Below are 20009 nucleotides of genomic sequence, written 5' to 3'. Positions count from 1 at the left end.
GGTGACACTGGGGGCAGTGCTCTGCTTTTTAGGAAACCTCTATGGTAAAACTGGCCTAAAACCATAGGGTTTTGCCCCAAAACCAGAGCACTGGAGCAGGGGTTACTGGGGGCATAGGGGGGAGGTAGTTCTGAATTTCCTGAATTGTGCAAGGGGTTGGACTAGATGATCCTGAAGGTCCCTTTCAACTCAATGATTCTAAGTGAGGACTTGTCAAGTTTACCCCCAAACAATTCAGTCTGTGGGCTACATTTTCCTATCTCTGCCACTGCTGGAGGGCTGTGGACGGTGCCTGAGCCTTTAGCAGGGGCTCAAGCAGGCTCTCTCTCTCTTTCACACAGACATAAATGGAGGCACTTTATCTTTCACATGTTCCTTTCTCCCCCCCTGCCCTCCCCAAGTAGGCTCTCTCTTATCTGGGAGAACTGGGTTTGATTCCCCACTCCTCCACTCGCAGCTGCTGGAATGGCCTGGGGTCTGCCATAGCTCTTGTAGGAGTTGTCCTCAAAAGGGCAGCTGCTGTGAAAGCCCTCTCAGCCCCACCCACCTCACAGGGTGTCTGTTGTGGGGGGAGGAGGAAGGTAGAGAGATTGTGACTGCTCTGAGACTCTGAGATTCAGAGTATAGGATGGGATATAAATCCAATATCATCATCATCATCATCATCATCATCATCATCATCATCATCTTCTTCTTCTTCATCTTCTTCTTCTTCTTCTTCTCTCTTTAACACTAACATACGCAGAAGCTCTCTCTCACACACACCACTATGCAGGGAGGCACACAAACATTTCTCCTACACCCCCTTCTCAAGCAAGCTCTTTCTCTGCAGGCAAGGAGAAGATGTAGTGGGAAGATAGGGGAGTCCTCCACACAGTGACACTCTAGCCTCCACTCTATGGTACCATAGACGAAAAACTACTAGGGCGTCACATGACAGGCATCATTTTGTCTCCTGCTGCCAATAATCTTAAAAACTGAGGGGTTGTCAGATCGGGAGAACCCCCACTTCCAGTGGGAGGTTGGTGAGCCTAGTACACACTGCTTGGTAGCTCACTAGGCCCCAGTCCCAGATCTCGAGATTCTGCAGTCAACCCTTGCACCACAGAGCATCCAAATCCCTTCACTCCACTATTAAGAGCATCTCCAAGGTTCTGTCAGGTAGCCCGAAGTGTCTGTATGCCTCAGCTCCATAGTGCTGTGTGTCCCTGATACAAAACAATATCTGGGTAGCTAATTTTGTCTGAAAGGCTTGCTTTCTCTTTCGGGATTCCTGAGGTTAGTTGCTTACCCCACCAAAAATACTTAATGGCTTCCTGAAGTATTCCTTTCTTTGTACTGATACTTGCCCCCTTTGTACTTAGTACTTGTCCTCTTTACTCAAATATTCTAAAAATCTTATCCCTTCCCTCAGGAAACACCGTTGCCTCAAGCAATTGTTCATTTTGTAAAGACACACAAAGAACATAGATATTGTTTGCCATATCAATTTATTTTGATTATAATTCAATGGAATTTTGCCCTATACAATTTATTTCCACTGGTTTTCTCTGCCCTTTCACCACCCATTCACCTCTACCTTTGGAAAGAAAAGACCCAGGAGTCCTGATTCCCAATTACTCAAAGTGTTTAGTTCTCAACTTCCTTCCTTCCCCTCCTATAAATGGTGGAGTCTGCAGGGAAACCAGGTTTGCTGTTTCCCATCAGCCTGGGAAGGGTAGTGTGCTATTTGGTCAGTGTGGTGGGAGTGCTGGTGGCATTGCTGCATTCCAATTTGGTGATGTTGACTATGATCCCACCGTTCGATAGTCCTACTGTCTGGGTTGGAAGCGCGCATGTATTTTTTGTAGTGCAACCTCGGAATGCAAAGTTTTGTTGACCAGGAACAGGTGAAGTATCTGGGAGGGGGAAAGCAAGAATTCACACAAGTTATATAGTACACTACACACAATGCCAAAGAGTTCTAGTGTCTGGATTACTTTAGTCAGAGTTGAGAGTAGTGGAGAAGAATCGTCACACATTCTTGATTTGATATTTCCTGTTCTGTGATACTTCCTGTTCTGTGATACTTCCCTCAGCTGTCTCCAGTCCTCACCCATTTATTGTTCCCCACCCTCCATGGGGCTGTGCTAACTGAGAGGAAGCATTTAAGAGAGATCAAGTTGATAAACCAGGCTTTCTCCAAATTCCAGAGCCTCCAGGAGTGTAGTAATAGGAGAACTCCCACACCTCATGTGAACAGTAAACTGTTTCTGCATCTCTAGGGTGTTAGGGGTATAGATATGCCAACGGAGCTCTAAGAAAAAACAGATGCTCTCCATGAACATCTGGAATTAGGCCTCTGAGCTTCAAGTATCCTTGGCAGCTGATGTGTCTCTCTCTCCCTCACCTGGGAGGGGAAAGAACAGCAATTTGCCGGAACAACTCCTATCACTTGATCCCTCACTTGTTGTTTTGTTTCAACAGCTTATGCTTTCCCCATTAAAGTCAGCATGGGATTCTGATTATCAAAATTGAGAAGCGTTTTTTGGTTCTGATTATCTTTTTTTTTTGGGGGGGGGGGGTGTTCTGATTTTTTTTTTCATTATCAAAACTGAGGGTGGTTTTTTTTTTTAAGGATAAAGCTCCCCAGCTATCCCTGTGTCGCTATGATCAATTAATTGATTTATTTGTTTATTGTCTGCTTTTCTCACTGAGACTGAGGGCAGGGTTCATGCAGTGTAAGTCAATCCCAGGACTCATTGGTATATTAGACCACACCTCTGATGCCAAGCCAGCCAGAACTGTGTTCCTGCTCAGAAAAAGCCCTGCCTAATGCAATCAGTAAGAAGAGGAAGCACTCAGGTGGGCAGCCATGTTGCTCTGAAGCAGTAGAACAAAGTTGGAGTCCAGTGGCACCCTTAAGACTGACAAAGTTTTGTTCAAGATATGAGTTTTCGTGTTCATATATCTGAGGAAGTGTGCATACCTTGAATAAAACTTTGATGGTCTTAGAGGTGCTACTGGACTCAAACTTTGGTCTATTTCACCAAATAATTAATGCAATAGCACTTTTTTTTGGCTGTGAAATCAAAGTTGATTTATGGTGACTCCACTGAGCTTTCAAGGCAAGAGCCATTCAGAGCTGATTTGCCATTGCCTGCCTCTCATAGCAACACTTAGACTTCCTTGGTGGTCTCCCATCATATGAACATATGAAGCTGTCTTATGCTGAATCAGACCCTCGGTCCATCAAAGTCAGTATTGTCTACTCAGACTGGCAGCGGCTCTCCAGGGTCTCAAGCTGAGGTTTTTCACACCTATTTGCCTGGACCCTTTTTAGTTGGAGATGCCGGGGATTGAACTTGGGACCTTCTCATTACCAAGCAGATGCTCTACCACTGAGCCACCATTTGGCCCTACTTAATTTCTGAGATCAGGCTAGCTGGGGCTATTGACATCAGGCTATAGATAATAGGATTAGGATTACAGAAATCTGAAAAAGTATTATACATGATCTGAACTAAGGCTTTATACATGCAAAATTTATTTTTTTAAGAGGTCACAGATATATATGTAAAAAACTCCCAACTCCACTCACTTAAACTGTAGGAGCCAGCTCCACTGAAGCATTGAGTCTCCTCACCAATGCAGTTGACTGTCCCCTCCTTCTGGCACTCATTCTGTCCCAAGGAATAGCAGACTGGACATTCAAACCCATTGGGAATCGAGTTTGTGTTTTGTTGCACTGTAAAAAGAAACCCCTACAGTTGGCTCAGCATTCTATCTCACTGTATGACATATTTCTTGAACCTATTCATCCCCTCTCCATAAACATAATAACTGAACTAAAGGTATTAAAATTCACATTAGAAAGATTAGTAGTCCAGGAGACTATTCTAAGATTTCTCCTGTACTTCACCAGTAGCCAGCACATTTCACTGCACAACCCACAGGATCTTTTACAAGTGAAGGAGTAAAAAAGAAAAAAAGAGAACAGGGGAAAAAATAAGGTGTATTGAAAGAAATTGAGGAGTAAATTATTTAGTGATAAAATAATCTCAATTTCCTAATCTATATAATAGACTCCCAGACTGGATTCCAGGTTTTTCCAGGAAAGAGATTATAACCACGATCTCTTTCCCTGTTGGGAAGAAAGACAGGATACAAATGAAGTAAATAAATATCTCAAAAGAAGTCTGAGGGGTAGGTTAGAAAAAGCCATAGTGACTTGGTCAAGATTATACAGTAAACCTAGCTGAAGGCTTTTGAGGCACCTAGCTTCAAAAGTGCATGTCTATTATCAAGTAGTTCTCACTAATCTTTTCAATTCCAGTACAACACATGCTGTAGGTAAATCAGTGTGAAGGATGGCAATTGCATGGTGTTTTGTTCACACTAGAATGTAAAAATTAGATCTCTTTGGCCATGCTAGCTCATTAAAGAAATTAAACAGAATGAATAGAAAAATGTCCAATGTATTTAGGACTAGAAGTGACAGCTAGATTTTGAATGTTATTGTAAAAAATTAATTTCCTCAAGATTTGGTCATAGCTCTGCAATTTAAAATTATTTCAGAAGATAGTCTTAAATTTTGGCAATCATAAGAATTATGGCCTGACAAAGCCCTCCAGTGCAATATTTTCATTTTCCCTATTGGAATGTATGGCACTTACTGTCATGGCAGAGGCAAGGATATTTCGCATCTTCTGAAAAGATGAAGATACTTACCACTAAGAGCAGCACTGTTGCAAAGGTCTGTGCTGCAACAATTAAATACCAAAAGAATATGTGTACTCAGCGTGGTTGTGACAGTGTAATTGCCAGGTAGACAAGCTTTTGATGGGACACAAGACTTAAAATGAAGACGGATGCCACCAACTGTGAAAAGGAATCAGAAAGAAAGTGTAGAGGTCCAAAGGTTCATTTCAGTTGTCTCCTAATTTAACTGTTTATGCCATTCCCACTAGAGAGCCAGGTACAGAGCAAAAAAAATGAGTTGATCTGAAAAGTATTTCTCTCTGGCTCCATGGAACGATGGTTATGGAAAGATCAGGCTGACAAAGGGAAGCAAACCCATAATTTGAGCTAGGAGTACAGTCCCCTTTCTCTTTCCAGTGATTTTTTTGGATTCCTTGGAGGCAGCACAGAAGATGACAGGATATAAAGATATGTACAGGAAGTGGGCTTTGCCCCATATATGGAGTTGTATGGACTTTTTCACTGTTAGACTTCTTCAGTAATTGCATTCTGTAGCCAGCTGCTTTTCTGGAAGCATTGCTGTATGTTTAAATGTTAAGTCTTTGTCACTAAAATATATGTTTGTACACACTTTGGTGTAATAATAAGTATATTTCCAGTGTTGATTGTGTTGTTCCATATTTTCTCCAAGGGAGCTGATCTCTGCCCACTGGAGATCAGTTGTAAAAGCAGGAGATTTCCAGGCCCCACCTGGAGGCTGGCAAACTTAAGTGGGAGCATGTTCCAAAAAGCCAGGGCAGAGAAAGCCCTGGCCCTTGTCAAGGCTAAATGGACATCTTTCAGGCTAGAGATCCCACTGTAAAATACACAGTATCATCTAGGAGAGCTGGAGATAACTGTTATATAATCAATCACACTTGCTGCCAGGTCTGTTCCATGGGGCTCATTCTCAGGAAAGTATTCAGCAGCCCTGTTTGAAGATGTCCAATTAATAAGTGCTAGTCTGTTGTTGCTGATGCTACAGGGACCAACTGACAGACAAGCTATATCTTAAGCAAATAGCTAGTTTTACTCACACATTGGGGATGCCATATGGTATGAAAGGCAAGCATCTTCACTAGCTTGACACTCCTGAGGTATGATATTATCACACCGCCCTGATAAGGTCTGACATGAAGCACATTTCAGTGATGCCACTGCAGACAGGAAAGAGAGAGAATTGGTGCAAGCTCTGTAATTTCATACAACACCGGATATATAGCATTAGAATCATAGAATCATAGAGTTGGAAGGGACCAGAGTCATCTAGTCCAACCCCCTGCACAATGCAGGAAACTCACAAATACCTCCCCCTAAATTCACAGGATCTTCATTGCTGTCAGATGGTCATCTAGCCTCTGTTTGAAAACCTCCAAGGAAGGAGAGCCCACCACCTCCCATTCCCCCTCCAAACAGGGTTCCTACACTCCAGGTGGTGACTGGAGATCCTCCCGCTATTACAAGTGATCTCACATCGAGATCAGATCACCTGGAGAAAATGACCACTTTGGAAGTTGGATTTTAAGGCATTAAACCCCATCGTAGCACCTCCCATCTCCAAACCCCAGCTTCCCAACCCAGACCTGGTAACTCTACCTCCTGGATTCTCTGATTTCTACGTAGAAGACATCTTTCCTCTTATTGGAATACTTTTTGTAATGCAATATGATATATAGGAACAGATTGTTCCGACATAACCCCTCTAAAGAACAATATATCAGTATAGTTTATAGAACAACATATAGTGATTGTAATATAATGCAATGAAAACTGAAATATATTTCCCTACATAACACTGCAGCCCACTTCAACAAAAGAATAAGATTGCTGTTTGTTACCTTCACTCTTGAGAGGAGAATTAACTTCCAATAATTAGAAATGATTCTCTTATACATTTATCTCCTATTTTGACATATTTATTGCTTAAACTGTTGTTTCCCCTTAATTAAATCAATACAGCAGTTGACCACATATTCCTGTTCTGCACATCTTAAAATATCTTCATCATTTATATGCTAATTTGATGTTCAGCCTCTGCCTACAAGTTTGAATGGTTTTCTTCCATTTAATATATTTGAAGAAGTGTGCATGCACATGAAAGTTCACACCTTGAATAAAATTTTGTTGACTTCCAATCTGTACCCATATGTCTTGCCAGAGATGATTTTTAAAAGCCCAGGATTTTGAGTTCTTACTTACCAGAAGAAAAGAAGGCCCAAAGGAGACATATGCTTAGAAGTATTTTCATAGTACTGGGGAAAAGAGCCAGAGAGGACATTCATCAGAGGTAATAAACTAAGACAGTGTATACTGACAAAGGGATTGGAAACGTTATAAACCAAAGTCTAAAGGCAACAGCTGGGAATAACTGGATTGGTGAGGTGCTGAAAATTATGAGAAGTGAGTCAATATAGCATCACAGTGTAACTGAAACATTGGAGAACCAATGTATGTATAGACTCAGTTTGTACCTCACATAATTGTCTTTTCCCGACAACAGAGTACTCTAGTACCTGTTTGTGATGCAGGCTTCAGGCTACTTTGGGTGTAACTTTTTCAGCCTTAGATAATACATTATATTTAAAAAAGCATTGCAAAACACCATTCAGGTCCAAGAGGAGATATCTATAGTGCAGATTTATAGAAGGACTAGGAATAAGGCCCATTGAGGAGAAAAATGCAATGGGCTCTAGAAAGTGGCTGTGGGTGAGTGCCCCCTCCCCCATATTCCCTACACAGGAAGCAATATATGTATTTGTGGAATTATAACTGCATAGCTTTGTTGGAATTGATCCCTGGAAGAAGGATTCAATCTGAAATGGATACAAAGGACCATTAATCCTTTGGATATGGACTATTATTTTTTATAAGCCATCTACTGTGCTGCTCATGTGAACCTGTGGTATGACAATCTGTAGGAAGAAGAAGAAGAAGAAGAAGAAGAAGAAGAAGAAGAAGAAGAAGAAGAAGAAGAAGAAGAAGAAGAAGAAGAAGAAGAAGAAGAAGAAGAAGAAGATGATGATGATATTGGATTTATATCCCACCCTCCACTCAGAGTCTCACTGCCCTACTGCAGTGCTTTCTTACTACTACTACCATCATTTAATATGGGCCTATAACTATTTACCTTGTATGATGTGCCCTTCCTCCGGTGGTGCACTTTATTTACGGTTTTACTTGTTTAATTTTAATGTAGTGTTTTAACTCTGATCTGTAGGTTTTTAATTGTTATTATTGTATGTTGTGATCTGCCCTGAGCCCGTTTATGGGAAAGGGCAGAATATAAACCTACTAAATAAATAAATAAAGCCAGCTTCAAGACATAAAACTGGCTTGAAACTCAAACCAGAGCATTATCACACGGTGATCCCAATGTGATGATAAAACTTCTGAGTGACATCATCACATCAGGGGTGGCGGTTTCCCCCACTGGCTGGCAGCAGGCAGAAGCCCCAAAAACTGGGGGATCCCCCACTGGGACCTGGTGACCAACAACACTGTTAATAAGGCTTCAGAAGCATGCATGTGAAATATATGTGCCAGAGTATGACCACTTTCAGGGAGAGGTCCCACTGTAAAATATAAAATATCAACCAGGATGATATATTCTTATACAACCTATCACTCTTACTACTCTCTGACAGGTCTATTCAGTGCAACTTATTCTCATCAAAGTATTCTTAGGATTGCTGTGTTACTGGCTCAGAGGTCTCTGCACAGAAGTTGGGTCCCTGTGCCACTCTGTTTGGAGACACCAAATTTATTAGTGCTAGTCATCTGCTGATGCTTCAGGGACCAATTGGTAAGCCAGCTATGTCTTAAGTAGGTAGTATTTTTTACTCACATATATGCCAAGAAAAGCAAACATCTTCATCACCTTGACACTTTTGAGAAACAGGATTATCACATTGCCCGAATAAGCTCTGACACGAAGTATATATCAGTGATGTCACTGCAGACAAGAGAAAGAGAGAAATTAGTGCCAGCTATGTAATTTCATAGTGTATTTAACTTTACTTTACTTTACTTTACTTTACTTTACTTTACTTTATTTGATTTATATCCCGCCCTACCCCACCGAGGCGGGCTCAGGGCGGCTTACAACAATAAAAGTTAACAGAGCTCGGTTTAAATACGATTAAAATCATACAATACAATAAAATACATAAAAACCTAAAAATACATAAAACTCACATTGATATACACTATGCTACCGTTCCTTAAATCAGTCTTTCAAATTTCCAATATTCAGTAATCTGATGTTGAGATTTAATATTCAGGCATTCTGCTCACAATTGATTATATGCCAACCGGAAGAGGGTTGTTTTACAGGCCCTGCGGAACTGTTCAAGGTTCCGCAGGGCCCTCACCTCCTCCGGGAGCTGATTCCACCAACAGGGAGCTGCAATCGAGAAGGCCCTGTCCCTGGTCGCTTTCAGACGGGCCTCCTTTAGCCCAGGGATTGTAAGGAGGTTCTGAGACCCCGACCTCAGTACTCTCTGGGGAACATGTGGGGAGAGACGGTCCCTAAGGTAGGCAGGTCCCAGACCATAAAGGGCTTTAAAGGTCATAACCAGCACCTTGTACCGAACTCGGTATGTTATCGGCAGCCAGTGCAGTCCCCGAAGTCCCGGCTGAATGTGCTCCCGTCTAGGGAGCCCTAACAACAGCCGGGCAGCGGCATTCTGCACTAGCTGCAACTTCCGGGTTCGACACAGGGGCAGCCCCATGTAGAGGGCATTGCAGTAATTAACAAATAGCACTTGTATTTTCCAGTTACAACCAAGACATTCGGGTGTATCATACATTGGTGGAAGTTGGATTTTTCTGATTTAGGCAAAGAACTGAATTCCTTGGGAAGTTAGGGGGAGGGGCATAATTTCAGGTTCTCATGAGGTTCTTAGCCTCCATGCAGTACAAGGTTGTCAGCTCTGGGTTGGGAAATACCTGGAGGTTTGGGGACAAGGAGCATAGAGAGGGGAGAGTTTGGGAAGGGGAGGGAACTCAGCAGGCTATAATGCCACAGGGTTTGCTTTCCAAAGCAGCAGTTTTCTCCAGGGGAACCTATTTCTGTTGACTATAAAGTAGTTGTGATTTTGGGAAATCTCCTGCTACCGCCTGGAGGCTGGCATCCCTAGTGCGTTTCCTTCCCAGATATAATTCCCTTCTCAGGATTGTGAGTTTCTACTTACCAGGAGAAAAGAGGGCCCAAATGAGGCATGTGCTTAGGAGTGCCTTCATATTACTGGGGAACGGAAGAGCCAGGGAGGACTTGCATCAGGAGTGAATCAACTAAAACAGACTGTACTGACCCAAAAAATCAGAAGCATTTATAAGCCTCCTCATGGCAACAACTAAACTGATGAAAATGATGAGAACTGGGGCTGTGCATTTTCCCAGAAGTCCCATAGTGTCAATGTACAGTCTACAGACATTTCAAGGGATCAATTTGTACTCACATAACTGCATCTTCCCCAAAATAAGGTGCACTAGTACTGGTTTGTCACCCAGGCTCCAGGACATTTTGGGTGTTCAGAGCCAAGAGGACATATCTATAGTACAAATTTGTAGAAGGTTGGGAGGGAATTGGGACCATTTGAGCCACCTGATCTGCAGCAAAGCATTTCCTACTCTCTTTTTTCCAGGTAATTTCATTCTTGCCCTGAATGGGTCTGCAGTAGGTTTTCCAACTTGCAAGTGGATCCTAGAGTGTTTCTGGGATTGCAGCTGTTTTGGTGGGGAGGACACTCCAGCACGAATACTATAGCTCACTGGGGTCTCTCCCCTTCTCAAACCCCTCTCTCTCCAGGCTCTACTCCCTAATTTCTAGGAATTTCCTAACCTAGATTTGACAACTCTAGCAGTCACAAACCATAGGACAACAGTCAAAGTTGTGTTGGTCCTAGCTTTTACTCTGTGCTTTGTATCCTGCTACCTTGAGTTCATGTGGGTACTATGCATGCAGAGGCCTGCTGTAGAAGAAACTTCCAGAGCTCTTCAAGGAATTTTAGCTGTTCGCCCCTCCACCATACCCACATCAAAGTTGCCTACCTTTTTACAGACAAGAGGAGGAGGCAGGTTCTGCCCCGAGCCACCATGAGCCCCCAGACAAAGATTCCATCTCCTCGCCTCAGCTTGATGACCCTGATCTGAACCAAATATAACAAAATAAATCATTTGGTTGGGCTGTTACCCAATCAAATCTATCTCTCCATTGTGGCAGGCATCACTCAACAGAAAACAAAACAAAGGCTGAAACCAGATGACCAGTTCGGGGCAGCTTGAAGCCGCCCCAAAGAGAACCAGCCGGAAATTGAGCACCCCAGAGCTTCCGGACGGCACACAGAAAAGGGGCAGGCCGTGGGCACCCAGGGAGCATCTGGAACACTCTCACATCCCATCTGCGGCTCCCCAGGCACTCTTCAGACTAGGCGCGTAGACTTTTCAATTTCCCAGGGGGGGTGGAGCTGAGTCCCAGCCAGAGGCATTTGATCCAGTGACATCATAGAGAGAAGCCAGTGACATCACAGGGAGCGGCCTCCATTATCACTACCTATGAATTTATAGAGAAGCTCCCTTCCCGTAAATTTAGGGAGCACCCCCCCCCCCCCAACAATGCCCATGGACTGGGCCAAACCCAGGAAATGGTGGGAGTTTGCCAGAGGTTATAGTGGTATCGCAAAGGTCTCTTGCTGTGTCCTGTTTTTGAAATTCACTTTTAGAATAGTCACTTTAAGAATAGTCACTTTAAGATCTGCAAATATATATATCATGTGCATAGGACAAACCAATGGTCACAAATCTGACAGTAAAGGGCAATACAAAAAGCTTTAGGGGAACATTTTATAAGTTTCCCTGTACGTTCATTTACAGGAGTCTTGTTTCTGCTTCATTAATAAAGTACAATTGTACTGAAATTGACAAAACTATGGCATCACAGATACGTTTGTTTGATAAATTCATGGGTCTCTGACCCACAGCAGAATACAAAATAGTTTCTAAGTGTTTAAGTGTTTAACAAACTATTTCTGATATAATGGTGAGAGAAAAAGCTGTCCATCTTATTCTTCCCATAACACAGATATGCATGCCAGCCGAATTTATTCCCATGAGTTTCTAACCATAAAGGTTTTTTATCTAACAGCATTATCCAATCTTTGATCCATGTCAAACAGACCACATCATGATACAATCTTAAGACCGGGAGCTGAAAACCACCTCTCTCTTTGGCATCTATTAAAATATAAGAAATATGGCGACGAGAGAAAGCCGCTTTGGATAGTGCCAGCAGAAGTAATAAAAATAACAGCTGAATCTGATGAAGAAAGAGCGATGTCATACAATCAACTGCTTAAAATCCAAGGAAACAAAATTGAATTAAAATCTGCGGAAGAGTTAAATAATAAATATGATTGGTTTCAGATGCAACAAATTAAAAGCTTGATGGAAAATGATATTAAAATGGATGGAATTAGACGTGAGCAAACAGAACTGGAAAGGGTCCTACTTGGAGATAATGAAAAATTAATATCGAAAGTATATAAATTACTATTGAAATGGTTTACAGAAGAAGAAGTAGTAAAATCTCAAATGGTAAAATGGGCAATTAATGTAAATATTGAAATACAAATGGATGCATGGGAGCACCTTTGGAAGAACTCGATGAAGATCTCAACTCGTCAGAGTACTAAGGAGAATTGTTTTAAGATGATGTATAGGTGGTATATGACTCCGAAAAAGCTGGCTAGGATGAGCAAAAAGATGTCGGATAGATGTTGGAAATGTAAAAAACATGAAGGCTCTTTCTTTCATATGTGGTGGACTTGTGAAAAGGCGAAGGAGTATTGGAACATGATACAACAAGAAATCTCCAAAATTTTGGGTTATGATTTCAAGAAAATCGCAGAGACTTTTCTGCTTGGATTACAATTAGAAAAATTTCCAAAGGAAGACAGGACTTTAATTTGGTACTTGCTCTCAGCTGCGAGGGCATTGTATGCTCAGCTTTGGAAACAAGGAAAACTACCAGAGAAATGGGATTGGATTGTGAAAGTTTTATCGTGGAGTGAAATGGACAAATTAACTAAAACCTTAAAAGACTATGACTTAGACTTATTCAAAAAGGAGTGGAAGAAATTCAAAGGATATATGGAGAAAGAGTGGAACATAAAAAGATATTGGACAATTTTTTAGTATTAATTAAAAGTATTATTTTTTGATAGATTAGTGGTACCTTTAGAATTGAATTTAAATTTATAACTTCGGGGAAGTCAATATTGGAGGGAGGGGGGTGAAATATCATATGGTTTAGTGTAAGAAAAAGATAATTAAATATTGTAACCATGTGTTATTAATAAATTGTTAAAACACAAAACAGTTTCTGGGTGCTCAGTTTCTTTGAGCTCAATTTGTTGATTTTACTATTCTGTCATTGGATCTTATATTTGTACTATTTTACATTCTAAACCACTGCCTACCAGATAATTTTACTATTCTGTCATTGGCTCTTAAATCTGTACCATTTTGCATTCTGAGCCATTGCCTACCAGCTATGTGTGGCTCTGCTCACTGTGCCGGATTCCTCGTCTGATGAAGTGTGCTTAAGGGCACACGAAAGCTTAAGTTCTGAATAAAACTAAGTTGGTCTTAAGGTGCAATCGACTCCTATTTTGTTTTACTGTAGCTGTTTGCAGGGCCAGACCTGGGGGGGGGGGGGCAGAGGGGGGTGCTTGCCCTGGGCACCAACGGGGGGGGGGGCAAATTGTGTATGGAGTCCATTGTATTCTATGGGACCATAAGATAGAATGGCCCATAAGGGGGCATCATTTTTTTCATTTTGCCCCCCCCCCCTCAAAAAACATGTAGATCCGGTCCTGGCTGTTTGCTTTTTCTTTAAACCTTAACTGTGTTTTCTCACTTGAATGCTTATCCAGTCCTTGCTCAGCACATTTCTTTTAATTGCCTCCTTTTGCTGACTCATTCCCAAAGCCCTGGTGTCACTTCTTCCCAGTGGATTCCTCATCAACCAGGTGTAGGTCCTTGAGGCTTTCTGTCAGCATCTCAATCCTTCTCCTGTAAAATCTCTACTCCAGGAACCAAGATCGGTCACTGCTGTGCCATTAAGTTAGTGCTCTGTCTTCTCTCTGAAGCTGTTAAGCGCTCCTTCCTCCTACAATGAGAGCCAGTTTGATGTAGTGGTTAAGTGCGCGGACTCTTATCTGGGAGAACTGGGTTTGAGTCCCCCACTCCTCCACTTGCAGCTGCTGGAATGACCTTGGGTCACTCATAACTCTGTCAGAAGCTGTTCTCTCAAGAGCAGTTCTTGGAGGCCTCTCTCAGCCCCTCCTACCTCACACAGTGCCTGTTATGGGGAGGGGAATGGAAAGGAGATTGTATGTTGCTCTGAGACTTCTTTGGGTAGTGAATCCCTTCTTCTTCTCTTCTACGCTACAGTGGTTCAAGAGAACATGGGGGAGACTGAGGCTCTGGCCTCTGTGTCCTTTCTGTTGTCTCCTGCCAGAATAAGCAGCCTGGCTGTGGCTGGGAAGTGCTTCTCGCTTCCCGATACTTCCCCCATTAGGTCTGTTTCTCGATCCAGCTGCTCCAGTAGGTATTCCACCACTGTGGGACCCAACTCCTCTGATCCTTCCTCTGAAGAAGTGGTGTGACAGCTGGCTGGCCCATGATACCTGCCTTTTTCCAGGAAAGAGGAAGGGACAGGGAGTGGAACCTAGGGCTGCCCTCTAAGCTGAGTTAACATGAGCTAGCTCACCATTTTTTAGCCTCCAGTCTCCACACATTTTTGTCTTAGCTAAGGAAAAACCGCCCCAGAGCAAACTTATTTATGCAGTAGCTCACAAAGTAGGATTTTTACTTACAAGACTCCACAGATTAGAAAGAGTATTACCAGCTCCTGCTTGTGAAATACCTAGAGAGTTGGTGGTAGTGGCTGGGGAGGGTGAAGTTTGGGAAGGGGGGGTATGGAGTCCACCCTTGAAAGCAGCCATTTTCTTCAGGGGAGCTGATCTTCAATGTCTGGAGAGTTCAACTGAAATGTGGGAAGATCTGCAGCTCCCACCTGGAGGCTGGCAGCCCTCAGCTCTCTCTCTCTCTCTGTCATTGGTGGGTTTTCCAACATCCAGGTGGTGGTTGGAGATCTCCTAGCATTACAATTTGGCTTCAGTCAACAGGGATCAGCTCACCTGGAGAACATGGTTGCTTTGGAAGGTAGAGTATATGGCATTAGACCCCACTGAAGTCCCTCAGCTCCCCAAACCCAACTCTCCACAGGCTTCACACCCAAAATCTTAAGGTATTTCCCAACCTGGAACTGGCAAACCTAGTTATTGGGGGAAGTTGATGTTTCTTTTCAGGGGTCATTTTGTAGAAAAATAGGTGGTAGAGCTCATCCAGGGATTGTTCTGCAGCTGCACCTGCTATTCAATGGAGAATGTAGGTAGATGGGAAGAAGAAGGGGAACCCTCAGAAAGGTTCAGGAGCTGCACGCTCCTGTGAGCTCATGCTGGATTCAAGGCCTGCTTCTTTTATTGTGTTTTGCTGTTCCACATTTTCCCTTTTTGAGAGTTAAATATGAACCTGACATCTCTCCTTGCTGTTGTCTGTTTTCTTCCTTGTGTCAATTTTGAGTCAGAGTAGAATTTTTTTTTATTTTGCCCTCTTCAGGGAAGAAATATACTGAAGCTTTTTTACTTTTGGCAAGGGAGACTCTTTGGATCATATTGACTGTAGCATTATAATGGCCAGACAGACTGTTCTTTGTGATTTCTCTTTCTGGGAATCCGAATGAACCTGGCTGATGATGTCTGGAGTGTACCCAAAGGCATCATTCATAGAGCAGGACCTCTTTCTGAAAGGCTTTGGCTGCAACCAGCTTAAATTATGGCACTGCTCCCTAGAGTGGTCTTTGTACTCTGGAGGCTTGGTCAAATTGAGCCTTGGTCAAGCTGAGCCTTCTGATTCAGCTTGTCTCCTCTGAAAGGCATTTGGCTGCATGCCTGCTTGGTTAAAGGCATCCCTCACTCCTTGGGGCTGCCTAGTGTCCAAGGTGGGAGCCACTGGTTCCATTGAGGACCTGTAGTCTGTCAACTGCTCTGAAATCCCTGCTTAGGCCTGCCTAGGTTTGCCAGCTCCAGCTTGGAGATTTTGGGGATGGAGTCTGAGGAGGGGTTTGGGGAAGAGAATGATTTCAATGGGGTATAATGCCATAGAGTCCACCTTCCAAAGCAGCTATTTTCTCCAGGAGAACTGATCTCTGGTGCCTGGCGATCAGTGGTAAACCCAGGAGATCTCCATCTACCACCTGGAGCTTAGTGAAACTAGGCCTACCTCTAAAGTTGAACGCAGTGACAGAGAAGCAGTTCTGTATTGATTTGTTGTTTCAGTATTCAGCCAGATTATGAAGGCTGCTGCAGTGACAAAAGCAGCCTCAGTTTTGTTGGCTTGCTGCGCCCACCTAATAGCTAACTCTAAGCAGGGGTCATTTTGTAGAAAAATAGGTGGTGGAGCTCATTAGCATAACTCATTAGCATATGCCGCCCCCACCCCAGCCAAAAACAACCTGATGCAAGAAAGGAGAGTCCCAGTGAGCAAGGCTTGTTTGGGCTGGCTAGAGATCCAGTCAGCCCAAGCAGGCCTCGCTTGCCTGGGGCTCTCCTTGGCCACACCCCATGGTGGAAAAAGGGTGGTGTGGGCTTCTCCAGGGGCTAATAAGAGTTGCTGGGGGTGTGGCAAAGCTTCTGGTGGCTGGCTGGCAGCTCTCCTAATCCAGGAATTGTTATGCAGCTGCACCTACTATTCAATGGACAAGGTAGGTGGGGAGGAGGAGGGGGAACCTCAGAAAGGTTCAGGAGCAGTGCTCCTGTGAGCTCCTGCTGGATTCAAGGCCTGACTCTAAGGTTAACACAAGAGTAGCTCAACCTCACATCTTGAGGCTCCAGTTCTGCCTGTTAGCAGCAAATGTGATTTTTCAGGGCAGAGGCATAACTTCCTCCTGCCACCACCTCCTGCAGAGACCTCAGAACCATTCTGTAGCCTTTTGATGACAAACCTATTCAGCCCCTCTCTCAGTTCCAGGACCAACTTTCAGAAAAATCAAGGAAGCTAAGTAATGATGCTCCTCAACTGCCTTTCTTCTCAGAATAGGGGTGTTAGTCCTGTTCCACAAAGCCCAATTATTTTGGAGGCAGTGTCTTCCTGTTGGTTCCATGCATGTTTCCACAGTCCACAGCCCAGCTCCCCTCTGCATACTGGTGGAGGACTGCTGCATCCATCCTTTCTATATATTTTTGTTTTCTTTCTAATGCAGTCCTGGCTATGACACTATCAGTGGAGCGAAGTCTGACCACAATAAAAGGCACTCTGACTATGGGGTAGACTTGCTTTTCCACAACATGGAACTAAACTTGCCTTACAGATCATGCTAAACCCATTAAGGAAACCAACATTGGAACAGCTGCTATAGCAACTGCAAGCTGCAGCCTGCTAATAAGATCATTGTCTCTAGAAGTCTATCCTTTCCTTCTTCCTTTCCGTGCACCCAGCTCCATAGTTTTGCTTGCCCACTCAGATCTTGGAAAGTGGTAGTTGTGAGTTGCAGCAAGAATAAAACAGTCTTTCCTTCTCTTTTCCTTTATTTCTCTTCAGCCTCATAGCCAGAAATTTAGGGTGGCAGGGCCCAGGGGATAAAATTTTGGGTGGGGGGGCCATGGGACTTGGCTGCTTCTTCCAGCATCACAGTTAGGTACAAGGGAAAGCCCCATTCCCTTGGCTGCTGCTTCCAGTGGCCAGCCATCCAGCCCCAGCTCTTTCTCTTGCGCTCTCTCTTTTGCTCTCTCGCTCACTTTTGCTGTCACTCTCTCCTCTCACACTTTCTCTCTCCTCTTGCACTTTCTCTCTCTCTCTCGTGCTCTCTGTAGCTCTTGCTGTCACTTTCTCTCATGGTCTCTCTCACACTCTCTGTCACTGTCATTTTGCTGTCACTCTCACTCACTGTTGCTCTTTCTCATGCACTCTCTCTCTTCTGCTCTCTCACTCTCTTTCTCACTTTTGCTATCACTCTCTCCTCTTGCGCTTTCTCTCTCACTGTCATGGTTGCACTCTTGTGCTCTCTCACTCGCTGTCGCTCTCTCTCTTGTGCTCTCTCTCTCTCACTTTCTCTCTGTTGCTCTTGCTGTCACACTGTCTCATGCTCTCTCACTTGCTATCGCTCTCTTTCTCTTTTGCTGTCGCTGTCTCCTCTCACTCTCCCGCTTTCTCTCTCACTGTCGTTGCCTCTCTCTTGCTCTCTCTTGTGCGGGAAGGGGGGGGGAGAAATAGCCTGGGAATGGCGGGGCCCTTCAAAGGGAAGGGGGATTACATAGAGCGGCCTTCTTCCCGGGGCCCCCCTGTAGCTACGGGCCTGCTTATCTCCCTCTTTTCCACAGTTCTCATTCATTTCTCTCTCCCTCCACCAAATTTTCATTGTCCCCTCTCCACTTTATGTTGAAGTCTTGGTCTCAGCACCTTCTCATCCCTATCCTGCTTGGTGGGTGAGAGTGTACTTATAGTAGCAAACCTTTGTTAATATTATGAACAGAAGAGCAGAGAGAGTTAATATTTCCTCATGATCTAACACCATAGTGTAAGGATGCTTTGCTCATCTTCCATCCTTTGCAAGCACGGAAATGGAATATAATTCTTTTTTAGTGGTTCTATATGTGGAAAAGAAGTTAGTACTGGGCACCGGATTGTTATCATTATTATACTGTTGGAGGGAAATCTTTGCTATATGACAAATAATGTCATCTTTTTAATGGCAGCAGAATCAATCCCAGTGTCCCCAGTACTTCTCACCCAGCACCACTACATAACCCAGTTTACCCCTGCTTTTTTGCTAGATAAAGTTACAAGGGTAAACTGAAACAGATTTCTTGCTGATTTTCTTACTACAGAATTATTGTGACATAAAGTCTGTGTGAACTAAAGGCCACATCATCAGATGTACAAAGTGGCTCCTGCATTGGTAGACGTGTATAATTGTACGCAAATCTAAAATTACAAAATGAGACACGTAGTTACAAAGAGTATCACTGAGAGGTACAGGCTGTGCGAACGGAGTAGATCTGTAGGGCTTTTATTGGCAGGCATAGCTTGTCTGGAAAGAGGTAGGAGAACTGCTCCTGCTTCTTTTACACAACTGTGATGGTGTCTACAGACACCTGATCTCTGTGCTCACAATATTTACCAGCAGTTTGAATACTGAATGATCAAAGTAAGAGTCAAGTGCACCTTTAAGACCAACAAAGTTTTATTCCAAATGTAAGGTTTCGTGTGCTCTAAGCACACTTCATCAGATGAAGAATCAGGGTTTTTTTTATTTTTTTATTTAGTAGGCTTATATTCTTCCTTTTCCTGTAAATGGGCTCAGTGAATACAGATACAGTGAGCAGAGCTACATATCAGAATGCAAAGTGGTACAAAGTTAAAATCCAATGGCAGAGTAGCAAAAATAACAAATTGAGCAAACCTTTGATCTGGGTAACATGAGCGTGAGAAACCAATAAAACACGCTCATGTTACCCAGATCAAAGGTTTGCTCAATTTGTTAATTTTACTATTCTGTCATTGGATCTTAAATTTGTACCATTTTGCATTCTAAACCACTGCCTACCAGCTACAATATCTGTAGCTCTGCTCACTGTAATTGATTCCTTGTCTGATGAGGTGTGCTTAGAGCACATGAAAGCTTACATTTAGAATAAAACTTCATTGGTCCTAAAGGTGCTCCTTGACTCTTACTTTGTTCTACTGCTTCAGACTAACATGGCTGCCCACTTGGATCTATCTATTGAATGATCAGTTCTCCCAAGTGCCCAAAGGGCTGCAGCAAGGAGTCAACTAATCTCTTGTTTTGTTGATCACTTCTTCCAAGTGGAACCCCTGCAAAGCCAACTGAAATTTAAAACCATAACTCAGTACAAAAGAGCTTTTTTTAATCCAGTCATTTAAGAAGTTATGCTTACATACAAAGGTGAAGCACCATCAGAATGATTCTTACTGCAGTTCTCACTAACTGGCACCCAGTCAGTTACACAGATAAGAAGCTCACAGAACTTAAAGAGCTAATTGCATGCAGCTGGTGCTCAGATTAAAGGCACATAGCCAAAAGTTATGTATATACACACAGGCCGATTTAGGGTTGCCAAGTCCCTCCACAGCTCTGGAGCAACACTGTAGGATTCACAGAAAAAACTCTATGGTACAATGAATCCTAGAGCAGGGGTGGCCAACGG

At 43.3% G+C, this 20009-nt stretch overlaps 1 protein-coding gene across 3 annotated transcripts; it reads right to left on the bottom strand.

Annotated features, from left to right (window-relative positions):
• Positions 1–1473: 1473 nt before the first annotated feature.
• LOC132586204 (phospholipase A2 inhibitor and Ly6/PLAUR domain-containing protein-like) lies at positions 1474–19806 on the bottom strand. 3 transcript variants are annotated; one of them, XM_060258193.1, is made up of 8 exons: positions 19740–19806; positions 10771–10868; positions 8564–8671; positions 6919–6971; positions 5757–5876; positions 4711–4860; positions 3581–3727; positions 1474–1898 (listed from the first exon to the last, which is right to left on the bottom strand). In XM_060258193.1, the coding sequence occupies exons 4-8, from the start codon at positions 6965–6967 to the stop codon at positions 1726–1728; spliced, it is 639 nt and encodes a 212-aa protein (XP_060114176.1). In that variant the 5' UTR covers positions 6968–6971; positions 8564–8671; positions 10771–10868; positions 19740–19806; the 3' UTR covers positions 1474–1725. The 3 variants fall into 3 exon arrangements, 2 of the variants coding, with proteins under 2 accessions (XP_060114176.1, XP_060114175.1); XR_009556354.1 differs by lacking the exon at positions 4711–4860; XM_060258192.1 differs by lacking the exon at positions 10771–10868.
• Between the last annotated feature and the right edge of the window lie 203 nt (positions 19807–20009).

This window comes from Heteronotia binoei, chromosome 17 (genome assembly GCF_032191835.1).
Source record: "Heteronotia binoei isolate CCM8104 ecotype False Entrance Well chromosome 17, APGP_CSIRO_Hbin_v1, whole genome shotgun sequence".
Lineage (NCBI taxonomy): Eukaryota > Metazoa > Chordata > Lepidosauria > Squamata > Gekkonidae > Heteronotia > Heteronotia binoei.
Note: the sequence above shows the minus strand (reverse complement) of the source record. Positions and strands in the feature narration are given on the sequence as shown.

Coding starts and splice junctions, on each gene's coding strand:
- LOC132586204 (XM_060258193.1), bottom strand. CDS start 6,967: ATGAAAATACTTCTAAGCATATGTCTCCTTTGGGCCTTCTTTTCTTCT. Junction 4,861..5,756: donor CCATATGGCATCCCCAATGT/GTGAGTAAAACT, acceptor TCCTTTTCACAG/TTGGTGGCATCCGTCTTCAT. Junction 1,899..3,580: donor AGCTGGCTCCTACAGTTTAA/GTGAGTGGAGTT, acceptor TCCCCCTCCCAG/ATACTTCACCTGTTCCTGGT.